Source organism: Diplotaxodon limnothrissa, linkage group LG23, assembly GCF_057381915.1.
Source record: "Diplotaxodon limnothrissa isolate DT_005_m linkage group LG23, D_limnothrissa_male_GT1.1, whole genome shotgun sequence".
Taxonomy (NCBI): Eukaryota; Metazoa; Chordata; class Actinopteri; order Cichliformes; family Cichlidae; genus Diplotaxodon; species Diplotaxodon limnothrissa.
In genome coordinates this window covers 11,678,187-11,704,034 of record NC_140617.1, presented here as the reverse complement: position 1 = coordinate 11,704,034, position 25,848 = coordinate 11,678,187, and the positions used below count along the sequence as shown (strand labels likewise).

The window sequence follows — 25,848 nt, the reverse complement described above, 5'->3', positions numbered from 1 at the left end:
GACTCAAGCATTTGGCCACACACACACACACACACGCACACACACACACACACACAGACACACACAATTGCAGCTTTATATATGCACATGCTAACCAACAACACGCACACACACATTCATGCAAGATCATGTAACCAGCCCAAAACACTTGCACCTGGTGTGGCCAAAAATAAGATCCCCCAGGCCGCCATGTCGCAGGGTGCCGTATCGTTGACTGCAGCTCAGAGGGTCTGTCTTAACCACTGTGCCAAACACACACACACACACACACACACACACACACACACACGAATCATAGTCTAGATCATTTACCTCCAGGGGGCATCTGTTGCTGATTGGTCAGTGCCATCGTCTGTGCCCTCGCCATGACACTCGCAGTATGGGGTGGCTCGGTTTTTCTATATTTTAAAGCTGAGCAGTGCTTGTGTGGACGCAGAGCTATTCCAATAGAGCAGGTGTCGAGCAGCACTTCAGGCCCTCCCTGCTGTATCTGTATCTACGGTGGCCTATTGCTCCGTCCTCTACACACTTGACTTTCTTCTTTTTCTGCACAGAACAATCCAGCATGTTAATTGCAAGGTAAACAACCGAAGAGGAGCGTCACCCCCACAGGAACGCTTTTCCTCTCCTCCCTCCCTCCTGTTCCTTCCTCTCGTCTTTTCTGAGGCAAGTTTGGTTAAGCCCCCCTTCAAAATCAGAATCTGGACAAGCACCAGTTGGAAGCTAATCCGGCTCGCCAACCGGACCCCTCCTCCGAAACACCGCAGCGGGGGAGGACTGATGAAAGGAACGCTGATATGAGGGACATGAAAGGCATTGTAGAGGCAAACAGAGCCACAGACACAGCTTGCCTCAGACCCCTGCGCTGCGTTCAGCTCTGTACAACAAGCTATTTAGGACATTAAAACAGCTCAGCATTGTCAGTCCTTTCCATGTTCCAAGGCTGCGTCTAGCGTTCTTTTAGGTGGACGCCATCCAATGCCGAGGTTATGACACAAAATGTCAAAACAATGTTTGCTCTGTGCTCCAGCAACTATTAACAAAAAATGTTGCTTTTCTCTGAACTGGAACATTAGATTTCACTTAAAGTTAGTGCACTTCTATTTGTTTCAACTGGAGGAAAAAGTCCAAATGAAGAAAAGTCTCGAGGATATGAAATAAGTGGAAGTAGAGAAAGGTGAGAAACTAAAGTGAAGGTGTTGGGCCAAAACATGCTTCAATCCACCTTGGCATCGACTCTACACGTCTATGAAATGCTATTGGGGAGCTCCACCGTCATTCTTCAGTGTTTTGATACGAGCGCTTCCCAGCTCGCTGGTCCAACGTCTCCTGTATAGCCGCGGTGATGATTCGGATAGTTTTTATCCTCATTAAATCGTTCTGTGACCACTCGTGCTCTATAAATTGGGGCACTGTTATCCTGGAAGAGTTCAATGGCTCGTCATAGGATAATGGCGATCACTCAGAACAACTCTGTTCTGATGTGCAGTGACCTCTGAGGGACACGGGGACCCAAATCATCATGTCCGTAGGGTTATTCAGCGTAATCTCTTCATAAACTGAACTACAGCCTTTACCTGCAGCTGCTGGAAGCACCTGCATACCCATCTGAATCATTTTTAAATTCACAATCTCCAAGAAAGATGCACGATTTGGCCTTTGAATGAACAAAAAATAGGACAGGACTAGGGATGGGTACCGGTATCCGGTGCCATGATGGCACCGGTTCTGACATAAACGGTAGTAACCATACCGAAAAGCAGCACACATTTCGGTGCTTTATTTCGGTGCTTTTTTTTCCTGAGCTGTGATACACTTTAGATTCTAGCCAATCATTTTATGTTTCCGAGGATAGTAGGCGGGTCCAGGTACGTACGTTCTTTTAGAGCAGAGCTACAGATTAAAAATGCCCTAGGCAAAGCGGTCAAAAGTCTGGCTGTACTTTACAGCAAAAGATGCAAACTCAGCACCCTGCAACAAGTGCTTTAAGCTGATACTGTGATACTGTCAAAGGAAGTAACACCTCAAATCCGATGAAACACCTGGCGACGCATAGCGTTCTTTTTAAAGCCGAGAAATGCGCCGTATTTGATAGCTTGCTGCGAGACCTCACACCGAGCACATCTACTGCGGGTGTAGGGCTGCCACGATTAGTCGACTAGTCACGATTATGTCGACTATTAAAATCGTCGACGACTAATTTAATAGTCGACGCATCGTTTGAAGCTTTGTAAGATCACAAAGGACGCAGGAATGAGTAGTAGGATTTAAGAGTGTAATAACGGACTGAAACAGAAGATGGCAGCACTGCATGTACAAGGATGCCAGCTGCCATTAAACCCCGAAGAAGAAGAAGCTGTGTCCCAGAATTCATAGCGCAGCCCAGCGCAGTTGTCAACAATGGCGGCAGCTAGTTAGTTTTAACTTTACTCTTATTATTCTTTCTGGGTCACAAAATAAACATTTAACATATTTTCAGGCGAGAATGTAGCTGTGTAAACCTCAAATATCTGCTCAGTTTATCAAGACACCACATATTTTCAAAAGCGCTCCGACGTTTTCGGAGACGTCTGTTACCCACTAGCTCGTTAGCGAGCCGGGGGCAAGGCTAACTAGAGCCGTGAGAACACCGGACTCCCGGCAAATCGTTTTCAAACCCACCGCCGTCTTTCGCTAGTCAGGTTAAACATATATATAAGTCACTTAGATAACTTAAAAATGTTATTGTTTGGCTTTCTTTAGTATTTTATTTGTTCCTGAGTAAATCGGTTTGGCTGAGATTAAAGTTATAGTTTTTGCACAGCTAAAACTGTCAAGCAGACAGCTGATTATCAGAAGTGTGAGATGCTCGAGAATATACTCTGGTGTCCTGTTATATTTTAGAAAGCAAGGAGTTTATTAAACTTCACCGAAACAATCTGCAAATTTCATTAAAAATTAATAAACTACCATCTTGTCTTTATTTTTAGTTAGCACAAACACTTCAAGCTGTAAGCTAATGATAGTTATATAAGACCAGATGCTGCTGGTGCAATAAGCTGTAGGCTGTACCTCCAATGGATGATGATCTGATTAGTCGACTAATCGCAAAAATAATCGGTGACTAGTCGACTATCAAAATAATCGTTTGTGGCAGCCCTATGCGGGTGGGTTGCCTGTTATCGGACCCGGAGTTAGCAACATCCCCCAAAAACCCGAAGAATAGAGTCCTGGCCCCTAGCCCTGCCAGTGTAGCAGAAATGATGACGGATGATGATGCAGCAGCAGCCGTTCTTCTCTGCGTGAGTAGCTTAATGTTGTTCGTGTGTAATTTACGTTGAGTAGGCTCACCACGTTATTACATTAATGCATGTAAGGTGAACTAGCAAACATCATCATAGCTACATGCGGCTGTCTTCTTGTTTGATGGCAGATACTCGCTTCACCCTGGCCAAAAAGGCTAAAATGACCAAAGAAAAAGTGGAAAACAGTTAAACATGAGAGGTTTTTGGACAAAGTTTGTGTTTTTTCCATTGTTTAAGCACTGCTTCCAGCCAAGAGTGATACCATATATGCCCCATAGCTGCAGAAAAGGCTAACATTGTTATCTTTTTACAAAAAAAACAGCTGAACATGAGAGGTTTTTGGACCAATTTTGTGTTCTCCATTCTTTAAGCACCAGTTTGAGCACCGTTTAAGCACCGGCACCATTTCAAAAGTACCGGTTTGGCACCGGTATCGGATAAAACCGAAACGATACCCATCCCTAGACAGGACAATAGGGAACAGTGAGATGATGATAAAATCCAAGCAATACCAGCGCTGGGTTAGAACAAGGCTCAGGTTCTGGTAAAGTTAACCCAATAAAGCAGAAAGTACCAGAAAGTTTAAGGTCTCCATTAACAAAAACTAAAAGTGTTTCAAGCACTATTAGTGCATTAATGATATAATATTTTATTAGACTGCCATTAATATGAAAAGCCTGATAAGCAATTTCCTTAAAGTTTTTTTTAATTGAACCACCTCTGACTTCATGTGCCCATCCTCCTCCCTCTCCCATCGAAGTGAGCACCCCTGCCGTTAATTGCCATATTATCCTGGCTCTTCATGTCCAAATTTCAAGAGTTAGTTAAAAATAGCGATAGGAAACAAACATGTGAGGCTGTCGGTCGACAAAGACAGAATCTGGCGCAGTACTTGGTGAACCGATAAATTTGGCGTTAACTGGGGATGAAAGCCACATGAGTCTGAATGACTTTGACGAGATGGAGTAAAACGAGATTTGATGTTTTCAGAATAAAGGACAAAAAAAAACACACCAAGGACACGTTTGGATTTTGTCTTTGAAACACAGAACAGACTAATTGTCTGTTAATATCTGAGGAGTATCTATTCATAGACAAGACACACACACACACACACACACACACAACCACTTGATGACAGATGGAAAGAAATTAGAGGCAAAGTAGCATTAATATTCCATCTCTTAATAACAACCAAAGCCCTTCCCCCACCTCTGGCACCAAACACACACACACACACACACACACACACACACACACACACACACACACACACTAACCAACAGCGCCATCCTGGAGAGCATTTTATCTCAAACTGGATAAAGTCTCTGAGTTTACCAGCTCTCATCCTCCACCTTCTTCCTCATTTTATTCCCTCCCTGTTGCCCCGGTACCCCAACCCCCCTGGCGTTAACTGGGGATGAAAGCCCAGTTAACTACCTGGTCTCCACCCTCTCTGCTGGACCCCTGAGTCTGAATACCCCCACCCACCACCCAGCCCCATTGCCCTCTAGCCCTGGAGCCTCACAGAAAAGTAGAGAGCAATCCCTTGGTGGGTCAGCCAGATTAAACTGCTACTGTAATCCGCTTGGCTTTCACCTCCTTGTCCTGAGCTGAAGAGTGCGATGGATGGGTGGATGGATGGATGGATGGATGGATGGATGAAAGAAAAATGTGGAGGGGAAATCTAAGACGTAAAAGAAGGGGAGGGCTGGGTTGGGCGGGGGGGGGAAGCAGCTAAATGACAACAAGGGCACGGAGAGGGAAAAACAAGGAGCAGAAGAAAGAGAGAAAATGGGAAAAAGAGAGGAAGGCAGAGAGAGGGGCTGTGCAAGGCTGAATTAAAGGACTATGAAAAGGAAGAAGCGAATAATGAATCTCATAAAGGAAAGATATTAAGGACGAATGAGAGTCAAATAAACTGTGCTGTGAGAGGGGCCGATGAAGGACAGTGGGGTAATCCTTGTGGCGGAGCAAATAAAACGAAGCAAACGGGAAACCGCGCCGAAGTACGCCCTCGTGATGGTGTAATGATGAAATTTGTTTTGTGTAAAATTTGTAGGAAATGACACAGTTCCCCTCGTGGCCAATTAAGACCAAATCCTTCCCGTCGTTTTTTCTCTCTGACCCGGAGTGGTTGCGCCCCCGCGTTCCAGCCAAACACTGTAATAATGAAAATGTGAGAGTCGTGTGGTAAAACGTGCCATCGCTTCACGTTCGGTTCAGATCTCATCACAAGTCAAACAAGCAGGACAAAATGAGCCTGTGAGGTTGGGAGGGTTGCGTTGGTGACTTGTAAAAGATTCATCAATGACGCCAATTCATCAGTCGGCATATCGACAAAACACCGTGGCTCCTTATGTTAACTCCTTCTTCTAGATGCACGAGATGCAGCGGCCATTTTTTAAAAATGCATTTGGATTTCAACCCTGCAACACAAATATTAAAATATAATAGAATATTCTCAGCCAGTCAGGAGCAAAGAAAACACTGATTTATAATTACCGTACACACCGATGAATATGAATAACTTAGTAAGTTAAAAGCTGTATACGTTTGGATGTTGGGTCCAAAAACAAAGCATTCAGCCATCTTTTTCTCTTTCAAACCACTGAGGGCAGAGTTAAAGGAGGACCAGAAAATACAAGAACAACTGCAATGAGTAATCTGAAACACTGATGATCATCTCAATGAGCATCTCAGCCCTGTTAATCAAGTTAAACCACAATTATAACTCCGATGCAAATAAGATAAACAAGTCAATTTGTGTACATGACAGTTTCAATAATGAGCGCAGTGCCAGCCTCCAGCTAGAGTCCAATTCCACGTAAATGCAGTTGATCTCAAGACGCAAGGGTAAAGCTTGAATGCAAACGCAGTCCGGACTTCAGCCTGAATGTACAAAAAAAAAAAAAAAAAAAAAAAAGATTAGAAGGACTTGATTCTTACACTTTATATTTTATAGTAATGTGCTTTTTGGGGAAATGCTCGGCCACAACACTAAAAACTCAGTGGGGTGAGTAACGTGGACGATCTCTGTACAATAAAACATCCGTCTGGATGTCACTTCTGTATGTACCACCACAAAAACACCGAAAGAAACATCAGAAAAACATCACAGATCTTCAAAACCAACAACTCCCCGACTGGTTATCGACCCATTCAACCTACCAAAATGATCCACTGGCAGATAACCAGGTAACCCAAGACACACCCACAGATCCTGATGAATCCCTTGAAGGGCTGAGAGGGATGTACAGAATATTTGTCAGGAGGTTTTTACCAAGCAGTTTAACAAAATCAGTCACTCTGACATTTGCTCACATCCCAGAAATCAAGACAAGCTCTGTACTCTTCAGGTGACTGAATTTATGTTTAAATTCCGTCACCTGCTACCAGGTACCCTACCACCTGGCTCTGAATCGCGCCACACCGAGCTCCTCCGAGGAGACATTCACCGTTACTGTCCTGTGTGTGTGGGATTGTGTCCGCTGAGTATACGGTTAAAGTGTAGAAAAGAAATAGAGTTAACAGGTATTCCTGTCCCACGCACCCCAACTGACCCCCCAGTTAATGACCCCAGAGAGGGAGGGAACAAGGGAGACGGGGAGAAAGAGAGGGAGAGGCAGGAAGAGGGAGGATATCCTGCGAGGAAAGGCTGTGATATATGAGCAGGCCACTTCAAACAAGCAGGGGGGAGGGGGACACTCCTTCTCCAATAAAACCAGGGGAGGTAGAAGGAGAAGAAAAGAGGCAGACAGAAAGACAAGAGATTTAAAGAGAGGGGTACAGTAGTAAAGAGTTGGAGGGAAGTCGTGCCAGATGAGCCTGAGTGGAAAGACGTGAATGAGGGTGGGGATGCCCCAGCAATAAAAGCACAATTAAACCCTAAAAAGGAGCCATAAAGCTAAAGATTCTTTAATGTTGGAATGAGGCCTGGGAGAATGACAAAGCAGCCTCCTGGCTAGTGATTTACATGCATTAGGATTAGTTTAGTTACTGCAGGTCAGTGTAGTATTAATGTATATTAGGTACTATTCAAAAATCCAGCAAACATGGGGGATTTAAACCGCCGTAGCTGGGAAAATGTTTGAGAAAGGCTTTTAGAATGACATAGTATGTTACCAAAAAGTTTACTTTGAAGGTTTTTCTACTTATTCTAAAAGAAATTACACAAGTCACACACATGTAAATAAACTTGGACACACACACACACACACACACATACAACATGTCATACAGCAGGTGATTAATGAATTCAGGAAGGGGCTCTCGGGAAGAGGAAGTCCAGTCTGGGTCAGGCTTCATCTACACATCCATCCATGGGCACCATCTGCATGCACTCAGAGATCACACTCTCTGAAGCCCCTCATAACCCTCCCCCCAAACACACACACGGTCTCATACTCATTTCAACATGTGAAAGTGCTCCTCTTGTGCCGTTTACCGCCTAATGTCTTTCCCGTGACGTCGGAAAGCAGCGGCGTGAGAAAGAGAGGCGGAGGGGGAGGGGCAGCGTCAAGGTGAGCCGAGCGAGTCGGGCACGCTGGCAAGGAGAGCTCGCCACAGTTTGAGGCTCGGCGTGCCATTGTGGGCCAGCGTGAGGCTGTTTTTGACAGCAGCCATTATGGCAAATAATTGAACAGCAAATGAAGACAAATTATATGATTGCGGAGCACGTCCCAGCAGTCAATCCACTATCTAGGTGGTTCCCATTCAAAGCCATTGATCAGCTTTATAACCTAAGTAGCTGGCCAGGAAACTAAATGGTGGCGATCAATGCTATTTAACAGATTATTGACTGCTGACTGGTTGCCTGGGATCAAAACAGAGAGGAGGGGGTGAAAAAATAAGTAAATAGAGGAACGGAATGAAAACACATGAAATTGGAATCGGTTCCTTTGCTTCAGTGATGATAAATGGGAAAGAAAAATACTGAGACAGCAGAGAGAGGGGAGCAGGAGCGAGGTCGCTCTTTTGGTGTGTGTGGCTGAATGTGCATGATCATGTGCATTTAATGAAGAAAGCAAGTAAAGAAGCCAGAAAAAAAGGAAATAAGAAAGAACGCCAAGTCTGCATACTGTCGCTCTTTAAAGGTGGTCTCAAGCATCATTTGTGGTTGGAGGTGGCCCGCGTTCACGAGTCTGGCATTTCCCATGACGGCTGCAAACCCGAAAACTCGTGCTCGAGGAGAAACCGGCTACGAAAGGAGAAACCTGCCCGAAAATCAGCCGGCACTTTCTACTCGTCTTTGTTCAGCTGATCCTTGATGGAGCTTTCAAGCGGCGCAGACGTACCGCAATTACATCCTTTTGACCGCGCGCTCCTTCACGTGTTTCCACTGTCTCCGTTTACGGTACATGAGCCAGACTCGAGCCGGCGCTCGGCTTATCGGGCCTCTGGCTGGTGAGACAGCTTCACGTCTCTGTCGGCGTAAAGTGGCTTCAGCCAAAGCCGAGAGAGAAGCTGAGCAGGGGAAACCTGCACCTACATCTATATGTGGGGGTAAGGACGTCCGACAGCCCCAAATCACTGTACTGTTTAATACACACAGCAGTGTGTTACCATGGTGACTGGGCCCAGCTCTGGGGCCTGACTCATATTTGTGTGTATGTGTGTGTCGTGTGCACTGTACTGCCTGCACTGGAGGATATACAGGCATGTAAATCTGACTGAACCTCAGGTTTGGCTCGGCTTTATTTGTGATTGTCGTCCAACACTTTCATCTTTGCAACATTTCCTGCAATTTACTTGAAAATAAAAAACAGACTTGAGCTGCGAAGGGAGGAAAATAATTTTTTTTTTTTTTTAAAGAAGCCAAAAAGTGTCCGAGCCTCAGTGAATCACTGTCTGCGTGCGAGTGTGGATGCAGACTTAAATATGGCTTCAGCAGTGGATATAGTGTGTGTGTGTGTGTGTGTGTCTCCCAGCTTGCTTCTGCTTGTGCATGTGTGTGTGCCTTTGTGCGTACTCACTCCCCTTGCCTTTTCTCAGTTCAGCAGAACCTCATTAATTCAGCAGGAATGGAAATCATTTCTGCATGGAGTGCACAGGAGACAGAAAGAGATGGAGAGGAAGACGCATGGAAGGGTGGGGTGGTGGGGTGGCGGGCCACAATGAACACTCACATTTCTTCATTTTTCTTTGCTGAAAATCATCCAGTTTCGGGAAATCATTTCCAGATTAATAGCATAATAAATTAATGGTATTACTCATGACGAGAATCCAACATTTACAGTATTTTAATACTATCTAATCGCAATTAAATGACGCTCTGATTTACTCATTTGTTCATAACAACTCCTGGGAAATAACACTTATGTCTAATCTCTGCCTTTATGTATTTAGATTTAAATCTCATAAGATTTACAGTGTGTCAGACTGGACAAACAACCAAATATAGCAAATGTCCAGATGGATACATTAATAAAAAGGTAATCTTCCTTATGTAGCAACAGATCAGAGCAGAGCCTCCTCCATCCCTCCCTCTCTCCATCCTGCAGCCCGCCACCAGACAATATGGAACAGACAGTAATCTGGCCATGCACTGAGGAGATTACAGCATCCACAGAGCAGTTCAGCACAGAAGAGAGCAACTCTGGCGACGGTCCACGCCGTGAGGACACGAAGCAGGAATCCACAGTATAGTTTATCCAAGCAAACTGAAGTGGCCCAGCTATTCAAAGAAACTCCTCTCTCTTTCTCCCTCACGCTCACAAGGCAGTGGCTGGTCCCACACACTCCTTCAATGAAAGCTGACCTTTTCAGTGTGCAACAGAGTGCAGTGCAGTGGATCTCTGGCCCAAATGTCACTTTTTACACTAAAGATCTGATGTGGTGTAAAGAAAAAGAAACGAGAAAGAGCAGAGAGGACGCACACGAGGAGTAACACGTGTGCGCTTCCCCGTGCAACTCTTGGTCTTTTCACAAGCACGCGTGGCTCCGTGAGCACGAGCTAAAGCTCGAACAGGTCCGAGCATCCAGTCAATAGTGAAACAGATGTGCTGCTCTATTTATCCACTGAACTTAATCATGGGAGATATAAATAACTGATCTGAAGGCTTAGATCCAGACAGCTCAACGGAGGTTGGAAGTTCACACGTCGCTGTTGTTGCTAAGTACACGATGTGGATTTTTGGATTTTCCGGCTCTCTCGGAAGAATTAACCCCAAACGGCAGCAGGGGCAGGGTTTGCTCTGATTTCAGGGGAACAACATCAAACATATGCCCAAACAGACACACTAATAATAATGGTCTATGTTTACTATAAAAATTGCAGACATTTTCTAATAACAAACTCCTTATGTTTTTCTGCTGGAGACAGTCAGTTCTTTCTGAAAGGGACTCTATGCCACAAATAAGCACTTTTAGGTCCTCTTTTTTTAAGGCTACCTTTAAACCAGCTCTCGTCTGATTGGCTGCCCCTCGTAAAACAGGGAACTGAACAGCAGGTGAGTGTCTGCAGTGACATCCAGAGCCATGCGGCTGAGATGATTACCAAGGGAACTCTGCTCTTTCTGACATCACACAGAGCCAAGCCTGTATAGGCTCTGTACGATAACTGTAGATATATTTCAGGAAATATGGAAAAAAACAAAAAAAACAAAACGCATAACAGATTATTTAAACTAACAAACAGTTAACAGATAAATACGTCACAAAAAAAACAGCCTCACAGTGCAGCAAAGACGGCCTCTGTCCTTAAACCCAAACGCCGCTGAGCTTCTTCAGTGTGTCGCTGTTAAGCAGCCAAAGCTGTTTTTAGAAGTGGAATCGCAGTGACATCGCTACGTAAAAGAGTGAGGTGGAGCAAGTACTACAACATTTGACTCAAGGTTTTATCTTTTTTTCCACCTTTGTTTGCAGTTATGAATGAAAAGAAATCGCGGGAGTATTTCAAGATCTGCCCACCACCCAAAAAAGGACTCTGAAATAGTCCCCGTGAATATTAACTCATTACAACTAATTTAGAGGTTTCCATTAGCCATGACAGGTTATTATTAGATGCATAACTCATAGGTACATGGATACAAATCAAACTTTCTACCTGTATTTAATGAAGGAGGCCAATCTTAAAATAGTATTGTTCGATAGCTAACGCTGTAGTTGCTTGGGAAAGCTACTTTTCTCTTCTTTAAACGAAGTAAGAGTGGCTGATGAAGGAACTGAAGAGAAGAAGCAGACAGAAAGCAAGTGCTCTGAGCTCAAATGAGAACCAGAAAAGGAAGATGCCGAATTAAAAGAAAAGACTTGACCTTATAAAATGGCCACAAACGGAAAACATGCTGACTTCAAACTGTGTAATCTGAACAAGGTGTCGCTCTCTCTGCACATGCATGCTGTTCTTAAAGCGACTTACCGCCCTATAATAATGATAAATATATCATATTTCCTTCGGAAAAAAGGAAAAGTTTAGTTGTTGAGTGTAGCTGAAATTAAACTGACTGTAACTGATGCACAAAGTCTTGCAGGAACAAGAAAAAAGCACATTGGATGTATTTAGAGTTGTGCATATTTTGAGACATTTTCACACGTGCAGCGCCGAATTTTGAGACTTTACCCAGCAGAGTGGACATTAAGTGTTTGGTTGTTTGTTTTTTAAAATTTGCCAGCTCTCTGCTAGAAAGTCTTGCTAACGTCCAGGCGAGCCGATGTGAGAATATTCCCGGTAATTGTGAATTCACAGCGAACGACTCGATTTCCCAGACATTGTCCAAAGTTCATGTGTGAAAACAGCGACAGAAATGCAAAAGTGTTTGAGACCTAAGAATGAACAGCAAACATGCACGGGCTGAAATCGACACATTTTTAATTTTAATAATTAGGAGGGCTATTATTTATCTGGCATCTAATAAAACTGCTGCGGTGCAGTTTATCCGAAGACCGGGACGTCCCCATCCACTGTTTTTAACCTAACATATTTACGTACTTTAAGGTTAAAACAGGTAAACAAATATATATATGCATATCTATGAAATAGGCAGATTGATTTATAGCACTAAATCTGAAAAGTTACAAGAGAAGAGGAGTTGTATCATAAAAGCAGACTAATAAAAAGAAGGAGCAGCTTACTGTTGCATTAGTAAAGGTGTACTGAGACAGAGAGAGGGAGGAGGGAACAGATGAAGGTGTAGTAATAAAAAGGGGGAGGGCTGAGGTTATAATGGTGGAGCGAGTGGAGAGCTGAAGGAGCCAGGTGTGGCAGCAGCCACAGAGGTAATCAGTGGGCCAATGGGGAGTCATTCCACTCAGAGCGAACTGGCTGCCGAAGTACCTGGAATAAAAATAATCATTACACCGCATTAAAGTCACTGTCTGTAAATATACCCCGAGCAGCAGTAAAGCATGCCTGCCACGGCTCCTGCTATCAGGACACCTTAACGTGCGCACACGTGAATTTCTAAACGCAAACAACATAAATGCAAATACTTCAGAGTAGGGCTGGGCGATATATCGAGTTTTTTAAAAATATCGATATATTTTCATACGAGATATAAGATGTGACAATATCGTTTATATCGATATAGTCTATGTTACGTTATAATTATACTTGTGGAGCCGCAGGTTTGCCTCTCTTTCGTCCACTTTTGTCTCTCTCTACGCAACGTTACTCGGCCTCGCCTCTCCTGCACTGAACACAACTCCGCCTCCCCCATAGCTTCACCTGCAGGCAATGACAAGATGAAAGCGGAAAATCTCCGTTAGCGAGTTACCGTGCGTGGGGCTGGATGGCGTCAACGTGTTAGCGAGCTAACCACGCTAACGACATGCAGCCCAGAGGGGCTGCACGGCCTAAAATCCTTTCCTTTTCTCAAAAATCGACAGTGCGCCTTATGTATGAATTCTGGTTGTGCTTACTGACCGCGAACCGATTTTATGTGGTACACAGCGCTCAGCAATCTGTCAAAAAATGTTTTAATATGACTTTGCTAAGCTACGGAGCTGCACCGCTTGATGGATTGTCGGAGAATTACGGCTACAGAGGAGGAGCCTCGCGGAGTGATACGTACAGTGTGTGTATAAGGACCACAAATGGCACCTGTTCAGAGACGTGGAGCAGCTGTGAAATCTGTCTCTTTGTTATTATGCTCAGTGTCTTTTAGTTTACATTTTGACTGCACAATTGTGAGCTTTTTGTTATGCACAAAAACAACATTATTTTCTTTTATTTATGGACCATGATTATTTAATATATGCTGATAATTTATTTTTGAGTAATATCTACGCTGTATGTAAATAAAAGTGCCCGTGTGACATCTGGGACACAGTGTGACTAAGAACTCTCTTTTTGTTCTTAACTTATGGCTTTAAAAAGAAAAATCGAGATATATATCTTATATCGCCATCCAGCTAAAAAATATCGAGATATGAATTTTGGGTCATATCGCCCAGCCCTACTTCAGAGGATGTGAAGTCGTCTCTCTGCACAAATGGCGTAAAAAAGAAAAAAAAATCAGCCCCCCTGCTGATTCTGCAACATTCATCCCGTCATTACCAAGACGAGCTTTTAACAGAAGCAAACTGTTCTCCAAACATAACTCAACCAACTCAAAGCACATTCATTATCCCCCCCCTATAACTTATAAGTGTTATTTTAGCAACAGAAACCCCAACAGAGGCTTGAATTGGATCTCTCTCACACATTTATTCCGCCTCTCAGTATTGCTGCCTTTGGAAAATGGGGATTAAGTCTGCATTTGGGAGAATTTAAATTGCAAATAAGGCTTTGTAATTGTTTTAGTCTTTAATCCTAGCAGGGAGGGCCTCACTGTAATGCAAAGTTGAGACAGGCGAACATCTCAGGCATTCATCTGAGGAAGGTCTGTGTTTGTGTCACCCCTCGCTTCAATGAGACTTAATAAGAAGGGCGTCCAATCGGCATCACGCGCTCGCACACACACAGCCATGAACACGTGCATGCACTCACCAGAACGCGCGCACAAACACATGCACACATACACACCAACCAATGGGCTTAGGGCCGCCAGTTTATTTTGGTTGTGAGTTTGGGTGCCCAGCTGGTACTTGAGACTGGTGGACTGGCAGAGCAGTAGGAGAGAGCAGACACACACACACACACAGTTCCAGGGACGCACTGTGCCAAGCTGCAATGTCTGCCAGTTACAAGCCTGCCCACTGCTACAAAGAGAGGCAGAGGAGAAAGGGCAGGATAGACTGTGTCTGTGTGTGCATGTGTGTGAGTGTGCATGCACGAGAGAGAAGAGCGATGTGAGAGTGGACAAAGATATGAAAAAGAAAACAAAAAGCCGAGGAGCATCTTTTAGAGAAATTACGGTGTTTGAAAGGATAAGGCTCAAAGTGTCTGAGAGGAAAAAAGACTAACATGAGGGAGGAAGTGAAAAGACTTCCTCTGAAAGTTGCCACAAACTGTTAGTTTCTCAAAGCAATTTAAAGCTGCCGCTCCAAATTTGCAATGTTTGAATTAACCAGATCATATCATGGATGAACAGGTGAGTGCTAGTCACTGAGAAAAACTCAGGTTATGTAAAAGTTAAGCTGGTTTCTAACTTAGTTTTCATGGGATGCAGTTGGCTGTCAGTGGGAACAACCATAAATAATCATGGGAGGAAGCTCAGTATTCCATAGAAACCACGTGTGGCAGGAACGACGTGCCCACTTCCAGGTTCAGGAAGGTTTTTGTGCTAAACACAGACTGTCTGGCCACCACAATTCAGGTGAGTGATGATCTCAAATGTTTTTACTCAAAGCGATTTCAGTTTTCTTTTTTTTTACACTTTTTGTCATTTCTAGTCTGAATGAAAAGTTCTACTTGTTTTCTATTCACCCAAAAGGCCAAAAGGCATAAACTGAACATGATTCAGGACAGTAAAGGACGGCACGCTTTAAAGAAAAGACGCAAGGCTATGAGAGGAAGAGAAACTGACTTCTGAAAGCAGACCTGCCCTTGATACCGCTTCATTCAATCTCCATATCTTATGAAAGATATCTCTATTGATCCCTTGCATAACCTGGGTTGCTTTCTTTATGTGCAATTGCTGTTATGCACACACCGCATGCGGTCTATCTTGACCTGAAATATTTAATGCTGCTCATTAGAGCAGGGCGATATGGCCAAAAATATTTATCACGATATATATTTGAAAATTTGCGATAACGATATAACCGACGATATAATTGATGCGAGACAAAATACAACTCCACAACATTACTAGCGCAAAAAGACAACCTTCCATTTATTTTCACTTAAACAAGAAGCTGGTTTTTATGTACATTAAAGCTTTATAAAAATGTAACAGTGCAAATGCAAATTCCTTGCTGAAAGTTTAACCAAAAGGCATTTCCAGTAGAAATGGGCTGACATGTCCTGAGCATAACCATGTATAATATCCACTGAAGTTAAAAAGAGGTGCTTTGCAACATTAAACTGCAGTGTGCAGTATGTATTTTTCGGACCATAAGGTGCACGGGATTATAAGGCACATTAAGCGAAACAAAGCAGTCAGATAAATCAAACTTTATTAAACTCATTCTTCTTGCTTCCTCCACTTCTGTACCATTGATTCATTAATGTTGAATTCTCTGGCAGCTGCTCTATTCCCATGTTGTTGCAGTCTATTAATGACTAACCTCATATTGTGGATGGATTATCTCAGTTGTTCTCCTGACTGAAGTTTGGTCCGTTTACAACATCCTGCCATGCGATTGCATTTGTCTCTAACCATGAAGAACCTTCACGTTAACTTTTATAAGTGGAAAAGTGTTAGTGTTCGTCCTCCAGCTTCACTGTTTATGTTATGCTAACATAGCTGTGTCGCTAGCGATCACGTAGCACATCATTAAATACCAGCTAGCCCAACTTCAGTAACCCTACAAACGTCACTGCTGTTTAGTTTCCTGTCTTCATTTATGTTGGAAGTGATAGCAGAACTGTACGTTTGATTTTTTTCAGAAATCTCTCAGTCAGAACATGCTATATCATGCTTAGGTAACTAGCGAAACTAGCGAGCTAACTTCCGCTAGCTTCCTGCTAACGTCTAACTCCGTTAAATGTAATAACTTTAGTTTTCATGGATGCCTGGAAGTTAAACTTCATAGTTACACCTGGTAAAGCAGCAATGCTGATCGTTTTATTAAAGATGAAAGAATTTAGACAGTTTTTAACTCTAAGTGATGCTGCAGTGTTGTTTGACCTGAAGTATACGGAGTTTAGGACCCAGATTACTCCCAGATTTAAGAGCATCTTAGTCCGACAAATATGACAATAACAACGGCCGCTTGCATGTTCTGCAAAAAAATGTGCTTTGTCGTGTATCTGACGGACAAACACCAAACCAGTTCCACATCACGGAAGTTGCACCATTTTTACAAACCAATTCTGGTTCATCTGTTTCACTCAACAATCGGCCATGTGCGTATGAAAACAAAGGCACTGCGCATGCGCGTTTTACTCCCATTCTATCGCGATATTTCATTTTCCTATCGTTGCCTAACATTATACCGGTATTACCGTGAACGGTATAATATGGCCCAGCCCTACTGCTCATTTAATCTATTAACTTACTGATTTTTGTGTCCTCACACACTTAAACACAACCTCCCAGTTCAGTGCGTCTCTTATTTGCACAGTTTGACAAACTTGTGACGACGTCATCAGAAGCGATCGTCTCAGGAAGCCCTGACCTGCATGGGAGGTTCTCCCGTGCCTTCCAGGTTATAAACGCTGGCCCGTCCTCCGTCAACCTATTTGAAATGTTTGTCAAAACCTTTGAGTCAGTTCATGACACGCTAAATTTCTCAAAGGATAGCAAATGTGTACTTGTGGACCTGAACAGAAGGAAACAATGACGGTCGACTTTAAAATCAGACTCTTGTCACTGATGAAAGCTGACTTAATTATGAATCTTGGTTAAAAGAAGGAAACGGCTTCTCGATTCGCAGTTAAACCAACGGGACCGTATGCTTAAACATAGCTTTCACTCGTATCTGCCTGACAATCCTTGCAACCGCCGTCAACGTTTTAGACCTAATGAGGAGCGGCAGTAATGGAGCGCTCCGAGCTTTTCTCTGGGAGGAGAGAACGGGGGAGCGCCACAGCTGGGAAAGCTGACTGGAGACCAGCAGAGTCGTTTCACTTTGAAGAAATTTACTCAGAGAAACAGTAAAATCGACAGTAACCACACACTCGTCTAAGCTTCTACCAGGTTGTTCTGCCCTCTCCTCTGAGACTTGGGACACAAAGTTATAAAAACACAGAGTCAGAGCAGCCTGCCAAAGGAAAGTTCAAAGTAAGCTGAAACAAAGACAGCAGAAGCATCATAATTGCAGTAATTTATGCCGTTCCGAGCCGGACAGTGTGTTTTTACACAATGGATAAATGGATGTGGTTTGGAAGTCGCCAGTGTCAGGGAGCTTCAAAGATGGTGAGAAAGAGGGGAGGGAGTGAATGTGTGCTTGTGTGCGTGCGGGCAGGCTTGCGTGATGCAGGCTTGCCAAGAGAAGCATCGCAGGCACCCCCAGCACGGAAGGTCGCCCTCAAACTTCCAGCCCCCTGACAAATTGCTCACTTCAATTCTCCACAGTAAACTGGTTACAGTCGAGGGCAAACAAGTGATGAATGCTGCTTTTTTTAAATTATTGAGCCATAATTTGTTTCCTGAAAATGACTAAACTGAAAGAGAATTGGCAGCGTTCACCCGCTAGTTTCATTGGGAGAGATAAACAAATGCCCCAAGGAGTTTTCACTATTCCCCTGAATGTAGTATTCATTTAAAGCATTCGTTTAAATTTTATGGATGATGATGTTGCAACTAAGAGGGTATTCATGGGTAACTGGGTTAGGGAAATTAAATGGGACTGGGTTGGAAATCTGCATGCAAGGAGGGAAAGTATACGCTGCAGGGCCTGGCTTCTACAATAACTTTGCGCGGGCAGATTGATGGCATTTACGCTGCTCTGGCTAGTGGGACGCAAAGCATAGCTAGTACCAAAACTCAGATAAACTGCAAAACATGCAGACTTCAAAAAGAGTCCCTAGTGCCTTCGCACACCTCATTCTCCCTGCACAGAAACATCCCCTCCCCGTCTCTGTCCCCGGATGGTCGTCTGCATCCGTCCATGTCCCGGTCTGTCCCTGTCAAACACAGATCCAGCGGCTCGTGCTTACATAGCTGAGATCAAATGCTAAACTGCAGCTCGGTTTAAGCTTGCCCAGAATGAACCTGCAAGGAAGGGAATCATAAGCAACATTTGATCTTCTGCTTCTGTCACTTGCAGACCTCCAGCCGAACACGCACGCAGCTTGAGGGCAGCACTTTCAGGCTTTGCTGCCTTCCTCAGATAGCGAAAGGTATACACAGACAGAGGAGCCGACCGGCCTTTTTCATTTAGACTGTAACAACGGTAAACAACGGCACACAAAGACGGCGTCCTCTCGCTCAGCGCCCGTCTGCCTGCAGCCTGCACTCCACGTACTGTTTGATATTAAAAGACGACACGGGCGTGAACAGAGGAGGCGGTGGCGGTGGCAGAAAGGTAGAGAAGACGGGAGACGGACAGGAATGGAGACACAATGCTGTGGCACACCATGGTGTGTAGGCTATATTTAAAGTGAAAACAGCCAGCAGAATCTGTGAGAGGATGATATCGCCGTGCCAACGCAGACTCCAGTCCTCTGCGTTCTCTCTCGCTTTCTGTCCTCATGCCTCCATCCATACCTACTCTGCCTATATTATGGATGTTATTATTATTCCTGCATGTCGTCATGTCGCCCCTGCTTCTCTCCTTCCCCCGAGCAAGGAAGCGGGCACTGCTGGCACCCAGCCAGATTACCCAATCAATCTCCTGTGAGAGGGAGGGAGGGCGGCGAAGGAGAGAGGGGGAGGAATAAGAAAGAGAGCGTGGAACAGAGAGGAAGGCAAAGAAAGCACGGCGGGAGGGGGTTGGAGGATGGCGAAAAAGACCTGAGAGGAACTGAAGCAGGAAAAAAACGGTGCAGGATGAGTAAATTTCATGAAAAAAAAAAAAAAAAGGACGGGGACAAAGAGCGCTTTGACAGGGAAGGAAGGTTTCATGCAGACGTGTGGCATAAAAAAAATGGCAAGTGAGCACCTGGTAACGTAGTGAGTAGCAGTGATGAAAAAAACCACACAAAATCCCACACAGAGTCCAGACAAAGGCTTGGCTATCAACGCTTGTTTACAGAGCGCAGCTCCTCCCATCGTGCCACCTGTTACTGTGGTCGAGCCTAACAAATGTTTAACCCGCTCAAAGAATAGCCAGGCAACAGCCAACATTGCATCTCCATCTATCTACGGTCTGCAAACGGCATGCTGGGAAGAGATCAGATTAGGGCTGCGGCACTCGTTTTCCTGGTTGAAGTGACTCAGTGTAGAGCAGAAGCAAGAAGTTAATTACTCAATCAACCGGTCAACCAACAGAAAATATACTGACAACTGTTTGACTGTCATTAATCTGTTAGTCTTTTAATAAAAGCAAATATGATTTCAGAATGGTGAAACAAGACTGTAAGTAATGTCTCCTTGGTCTCTGAAAAACACTGGCGGGGAATATTTTCTGACTTTTTTGACATCAATCAAGAACGTAATTAGCAGACAAACTGAAAATTAAAAAAAAATTTAAATGGAAGTTTTGCTGATGTAAAGACAGAACGTCAGACTGCATTTTCAAAATGTTAAAATTTTCTGTCGATCAAACAATCAAATATGCAGCTAATGCTCGAGCGCCTTATCATGTTCACGAGGGCTTTCATGACGGTTTTCTTAATGCGCTCTATTTCGGGAAGAGGTGAAACGTTCAAAGCTGAATCCCTGTTTTTGACTCCTCCATCTCAGCCATTATCGTGACAGTTTGCATCAGTAAGCCGAGAGCTGAGAGGAGTCAGTGAAGCACTGCGACGCGAGTGACGCACTTGTGGCACTAAATCCGTGATGCTCTGCAGGCGGTGAACCCGGATTGGCGTGAATCGCAGATGTTTGGGGTTGCGACCTCTGGCTGGGGCAAAGCAAAATGTCTGCAGCAGCGAGGCGAGCGGATCGCTTCCTGAAAGACTGTTTGTTTGAGACTGCAAGTGCATGCACGCGTGTCTGAGATGGAGAAGACAGCGACTCGTTCTCTGTGTGTGTGCGTCCGTCAATATGTATGCTTTCTTCATCACAAAGCTCGCGTGCTTTAATCATTCATATTGAGTTACTAAAGACGTGCCATGTTCTTATAATCAAACACATTTCCTCAACAAAGTGCTCTTTTGAGGAACATCCAAATTCCAGCAGAAAAGAGGACCATGAGATGCGCGGATCTCTTTTAGGAAATAAACGTGATTAAAGGGCGACGTGAAGAGGAAGGACAGAAACACAATTCCGACAATTAAGACGACAAGAGCGAACACTCAAATTACTTTACAGAGGTACAAGACTTCAGGCTGTTCCAGCTCTTTATGATACGGCATCATCTCGCTTACTTTGAGTGCGTGTATTCATTTGCATGAGAGCGCGTGGGAGTGGGATATGCACACAAGCGCTGCTGCAAGTGGGAGTGTTTACGTGAGAGTGTCTACGATAGCAGATTCGCCATTCAAGGGTGAAAGCAACTAGCTACCCTTCTAGTCAGAGGCCTCCAGTTCTGGGAGGGAGGCCAGGGCTCCAATCCCACCACATTCCCCTGGATTAGCTGTCAACCAGTCCCCAGATCTGGGGATTAGCACATTATATTCCATTATCTTTCCCAAACTGGAGAGTCCACAAAGTCTACATCATTGCTCTCAGAGGGGGCCAGCAGGACAGGGCTGAGTAAGAGGTGCCTTCAAATCGGGCCAAATTGAGCCAAACTGAGCTGAGCCAAACCAAATCTGTAACTAAGACTGTACTCCGGCTCAGCGTTGCCTGGCAACCAAATTAGTTTGCGGAAACAAATAAGCAGATATATAGATATCAATTTTATGGCTCTTTGCTGATATTTTCTCATTGTTATCCGCAGCAAAATGACAGCGTACACCTCTATAGAGGCCAGGCAGACCATAAATTACATGTAAGAAGAAGCATTAATAAAAACAAAAGCAATCCTGGTTTATCTCACACAAGTTCCCCTTCCACCGCTCCTGCTGAGCTGCACACAGAGTGGAGTGCGCGGCTCCCGGGAGCCGTGTTGTTTTTCACTCCGTGATCTGGGCGGACTCGGGGGAGCGAGGGAGCCGTTATCAGCAAGGGGCCTTGATAGAGACTCGATCGGGCCGTCAGTCTGCGGGGACCGAGGAGCCAGAGTTAATCAGAGGCAGACAGACCCCTCGTCACCCTGGGGATTCACGCGCTTCGACCCCGATGCTCTGGCTCTCGCCGTCACGCAGACGCACAAAGACACGTGCGGGAATGGTCACAATAGCACATGTGCTTTCTCGCACCTTGTCGTGCACTGTCAGAGCCTCTGCCACACCCTCTACGCTTTATTAGGACTCCTAATCCAAAACAACTCTGGAACTTTACTTAGCAAAGCATGAATTCAAAGCAGTATAATTTATAGTTTTCTTTTATATTAAGGTAGCACGAGGTCCACGATTACCGACTCAAACTTTCTTTCTTTTTTTTTTCTCAATTACCGACTCAAACTGACGACACATGTTTTTCTTTCCTTTTGACCTTTGGCCTGGATTTTCAAGCACATTCAAGACAATATTTTAACCCAGGTGCAGTCTTTTTGTCCTAAACATCACTAACTAGTTTTGTGGCTATACCAAACCAGTGAGTGAAAGCAAAGGTGAAAAGTATGTAAACATAAGATAAAACGGACAGCTGCTTCTCATAAATATAGTTGTTTCTGCCTCTCAAACACGCCTACCTATGTTGATATAGAGAATTTGCTCTTCATAGCATACACTAAATTAATTGCGGGAGCTATAAATAGCCGCCTGCTTTCCTTGTGTGAACTGATGCCTTTTTGTCTCTTATTTGTATTACAGCCTTTCCTTTTCCTCTCTGCTGTGGTCCTCGCCAAGGCGATGACCTGCGTGACATTTTTGCACTTCACGATTACAGATTTGAGACCGTTTCTTTTCCCCACTTCTCAGGTGAGCGTCTGAGTTTTAAATTCTGTGAAATTTGTGCTTCTTTCTTGTGTTTCTTTTAATTGCTGTGTCCAATAACTTGAGGTGCAAACACTGATTTTATATGCCATTGATTAAATATGGAAGTAAGAGGGTACAATCATTTATAAAAGAGGACCCTGCGTAAAATGCAGTTTTTCTACACTTTCTTTTTCGTTGGATTTGTATTCAGATTTCTGCATTTGTGTGCAAACAGTATCCTGCACCTTGTGTCTATCTCAAATCGGAAGGCTGCACTAGTTTTTTTTGAAAGTTGAAAGTGAAACACCTGCACATCGCATGCGAAACCATAAAATGACAAATATTTCTATCTTTAAACTCCTAATCGCAGCAAATCAGCAGTCGCGAGCTGAGAGTTCGCACAGGCTGACCTTGTGAACTTGAGTGAGGTCGAAGATCAAAAACAGAGCGTCTCAGCAGTTTTAAATGCTCATCAAGTTCCCCTTTAGGATGCGTTTATCACTTTACCACAACACCAACAGAGCACCTGCCTCCTCTCTCTACCTATCTTTACTGTATTTTAGTAAAAACAAGCTCAATATACTTCTGAACCTCTGATTCACATCAGCACTTTAACCCCTAAACTGCAGCTTGACTCTATGTTTTGTCTATGCAGTCCAATGCTGAGGAGCAGCAGCAGCGATTCGGATTCTCAGCTAACCAGTTTACGCAAACAAAGACTGAAACACGTTTAAAATATGTCGGCAGGTTGGCAGAATTTCAAGCCAGAGGTTCAGACATATATTGACCAGGGCTGTCAAACCAGAGCCGTTAAATAGCTGACATGCAGGTATCCAGCTGGCCTACCTCTGGAGAAAGGTGTAGGAAATTATATGGCATTTAGATTAATTAGACACAGTTGTCAGATTTAATTAACTACTAGGTTTAATTAACCATGTAATTAATCTTATGGTGGTCCAACACATGCACACACACAGAGACGAGGCGAGGAGACGCACACATCAACTAGTGCCCGCGCAGACATGCATGGTACATGCGCGACAGATGTAATCTGTTCAGCTGACAAGCGCTCGCACTTTTGCCGTCAAACCTCATAAGAGAGTTCAACTGGACGGGTGACAGGCTACGAGTTAAAACGGCCTGAATGAAACGCGGATGGCGAGAACCGTGCCTCTAATCCATTTCAGGTTTAACTTCTGCCCGGGTGGAACGATAATCTCACAGCTGAAGCAGTCTGTCCAGTCAACATTCGCACACCGTGTAATCCTTACTCAAATATACACCACGCGGCATGATGCAAATATTTATCATAGTGTGGACAAGCCAAAAGAGAAAACCCTTGCAGCTAAAGAACAAAAAACCAATTTGAAAAAAGATGACAAAGTGAGGAGGTTAAGCCTGCGTGGTCTGCAGTCACGAGAAAACAGACGCTCGCTTTGTGCTGGCCTGCAGAAAACGTGCACGTTTGATCTACTGGTCTGATCAACTGTGCAGAAGACAGGGGTCACGGGGGGCTCAGGCCCTGACCTTGCAGCACCCGGGCCATCCTCTGCCACAACTATCATAAGCAGCTATTGTGTGCAAATGTGTGTGTAGATGTAATGGTGCGATCAACCAGCTGCTTCATGTGATTTGACCTTTACTGAAGCCACGAGTGGAACGATAAATAGTCAGGCAGTACAGTGACCTTTAACCTCGGCGACAGATTCACTAGAACAGGAAGTGTGGCCACCAGCTGAGCTGCACCGCTGAAGCAGCTGATAGGAAAAATATATGTAATCAGTCAGATCGAGTTAAATATTGAACGTTGCCACAAACACCCAATTGGATTTTAAAAATTCAAAGATGGAAGTCTAAGGGCTTTCCCATAAAATATACAAGTGGTGTTCACGGGTGTTGCATTTTTTAAAAGCACGCCATTTCAGACGTCTGGCTCGCAGCGAGCCCCGTCCACAAACGGAGGCTGCAACCAGGAAGAGCAGACGCGCAGACGGTAAGAAACAAACGTGTCAAAACAAGAACCAGCAGCATTATCTCAAACAGGATAGTCCCTTCTTTCTGATGCACGGTCTGTGTGATCATGGGTGTTCACGAGCATGTGGATGTGTGTGTACTTGTACACGGCGGGAGGGTTGGTTAAGTTCACTCACATAGTCATGGAAAGCCTTGGCCTCGCTGGAATGTTCGCACGTCTCCCTCCGGTCCGGGGCAGCGCAGTACAGATCCCAGAATACACTGTGCACACAGGACAGTAACAGCAGTTAGACACTTTCATCTGTAGGCTACAGACACACCAGGTTCATGGCAAAAAGTGGTTAAAACAGAAGTGTTAACAGAAGCAGAAGAATATCATGTAGATGTTTAAAAAGCAGAGCAGGTATAAAATGATTTCTTGATAGCTCAGTTTGAGACAAACTTTTCAAAAATAGACCAAGAAGCCGTCAACGTCAGTGTGAGTCACGAGCTCCGGTGACAGCACTTTTCAATGTTGTCTCAACAGAACCATCCAAAGAACATAAAACGGCACCGATGAACCGAAACATCAGTGTGATTGGCTGATTCTTGGCCCTGACTGCAGTTTCTAGGAACATGTGTTTTAAAATTAACAACATTATGATATGAACGAGATATTATGTGATCAAAACGCGTCCAACAGAAACGGCAGAGCTGACCTGACAACGTGGTTGACGATGACAACTGTTAGCTGTGACTAACAATTATTTTCAGTATTGATAAATCTGCTGATCAATGTCTCTACTGTCATCAGAATTTTAAAGGCTGACACCTTTAATTTGTTTGTTTTGTTTGACTAGCCGCAGAAAAATAATATTTTGTAGTGAGCGCATCAGATTTGATCATTTTTGCTTTAAAAACCATTTAAAATCTCAGCACTTTTCCAGCTACACACACACACACAAACACACACATACACCACGGCAGTCTTCTCTTTAGCCTCCACACTATCGCGCAGTCCAGCCAGCAGCTCGGGTCCAAATTACCAGGAAGGACCTCCAAATGTTCCCCTCGGCCCGTCCCGGTGACCTGCAGGTTATTGACCAATCAGCTGTGATTATGTTACTTACTGCCCAATCAGCAGTGTTCATATTAGTTAATTAGACCAATCCAACTCCTTCAGGGCATCGGAGGCCACCAGGTCCCGCTCCAAATGGGCCCTTAATTACTGCACTGAAATAAAGGAGTGCTGCTTCTCCTCGGTGCTGACTTCACGGACAGAATATTAAAAACAAGAAATGCTGAAGTCACGAGAGGATTTTTTTTTTTTGCCACTTAAAGGTGCAAATAAACTCTAACATGCATTCTTTGTGCTGATGTTAGGAACAGCCGTGACACTTGATGTGACAGACTGCGAAATGGAGCAGAAAATATTAGCTGATCGCCCGTAACTGTCAGAGAGTGGCTCGGCAGCACCCTGTCACATACTGGTCATTTTTCATTGCGCAGGATGCGTGATTTTCATGCTTCTGTGTTATTATCTCTTGAATATAGTTA

The 25,848-nt window shown here is 44.2% G+C and overlaps 1 protein-coding gene across 3 annotated transcripts in view; it reads right to left on the bottom strand.

Annotated features, from left to right (window-relative positions):
* ssbp4 (single stranded DNA binding protein 4) overlaps window positions 1-25,848 on the bottom strand; it is a 92,380-nt gene that overhangs the window by 39,558 nt on the left and 26,974 nt on the right. For all 3 annotated transcript variants that reach the window (XM_085347204.1, XM_085347203.1, XM_085347202.1), the window contains exon 4: window positions 24,489-24,573. In XM_085347204.1, the coding sequence (XP_085203330.1) occupies window positions 24,489-24,573 (85 nt within the window). The remainder of the gene's footprint in view (window positions 1-24,488; window positions 24,574-25,848) is intronic.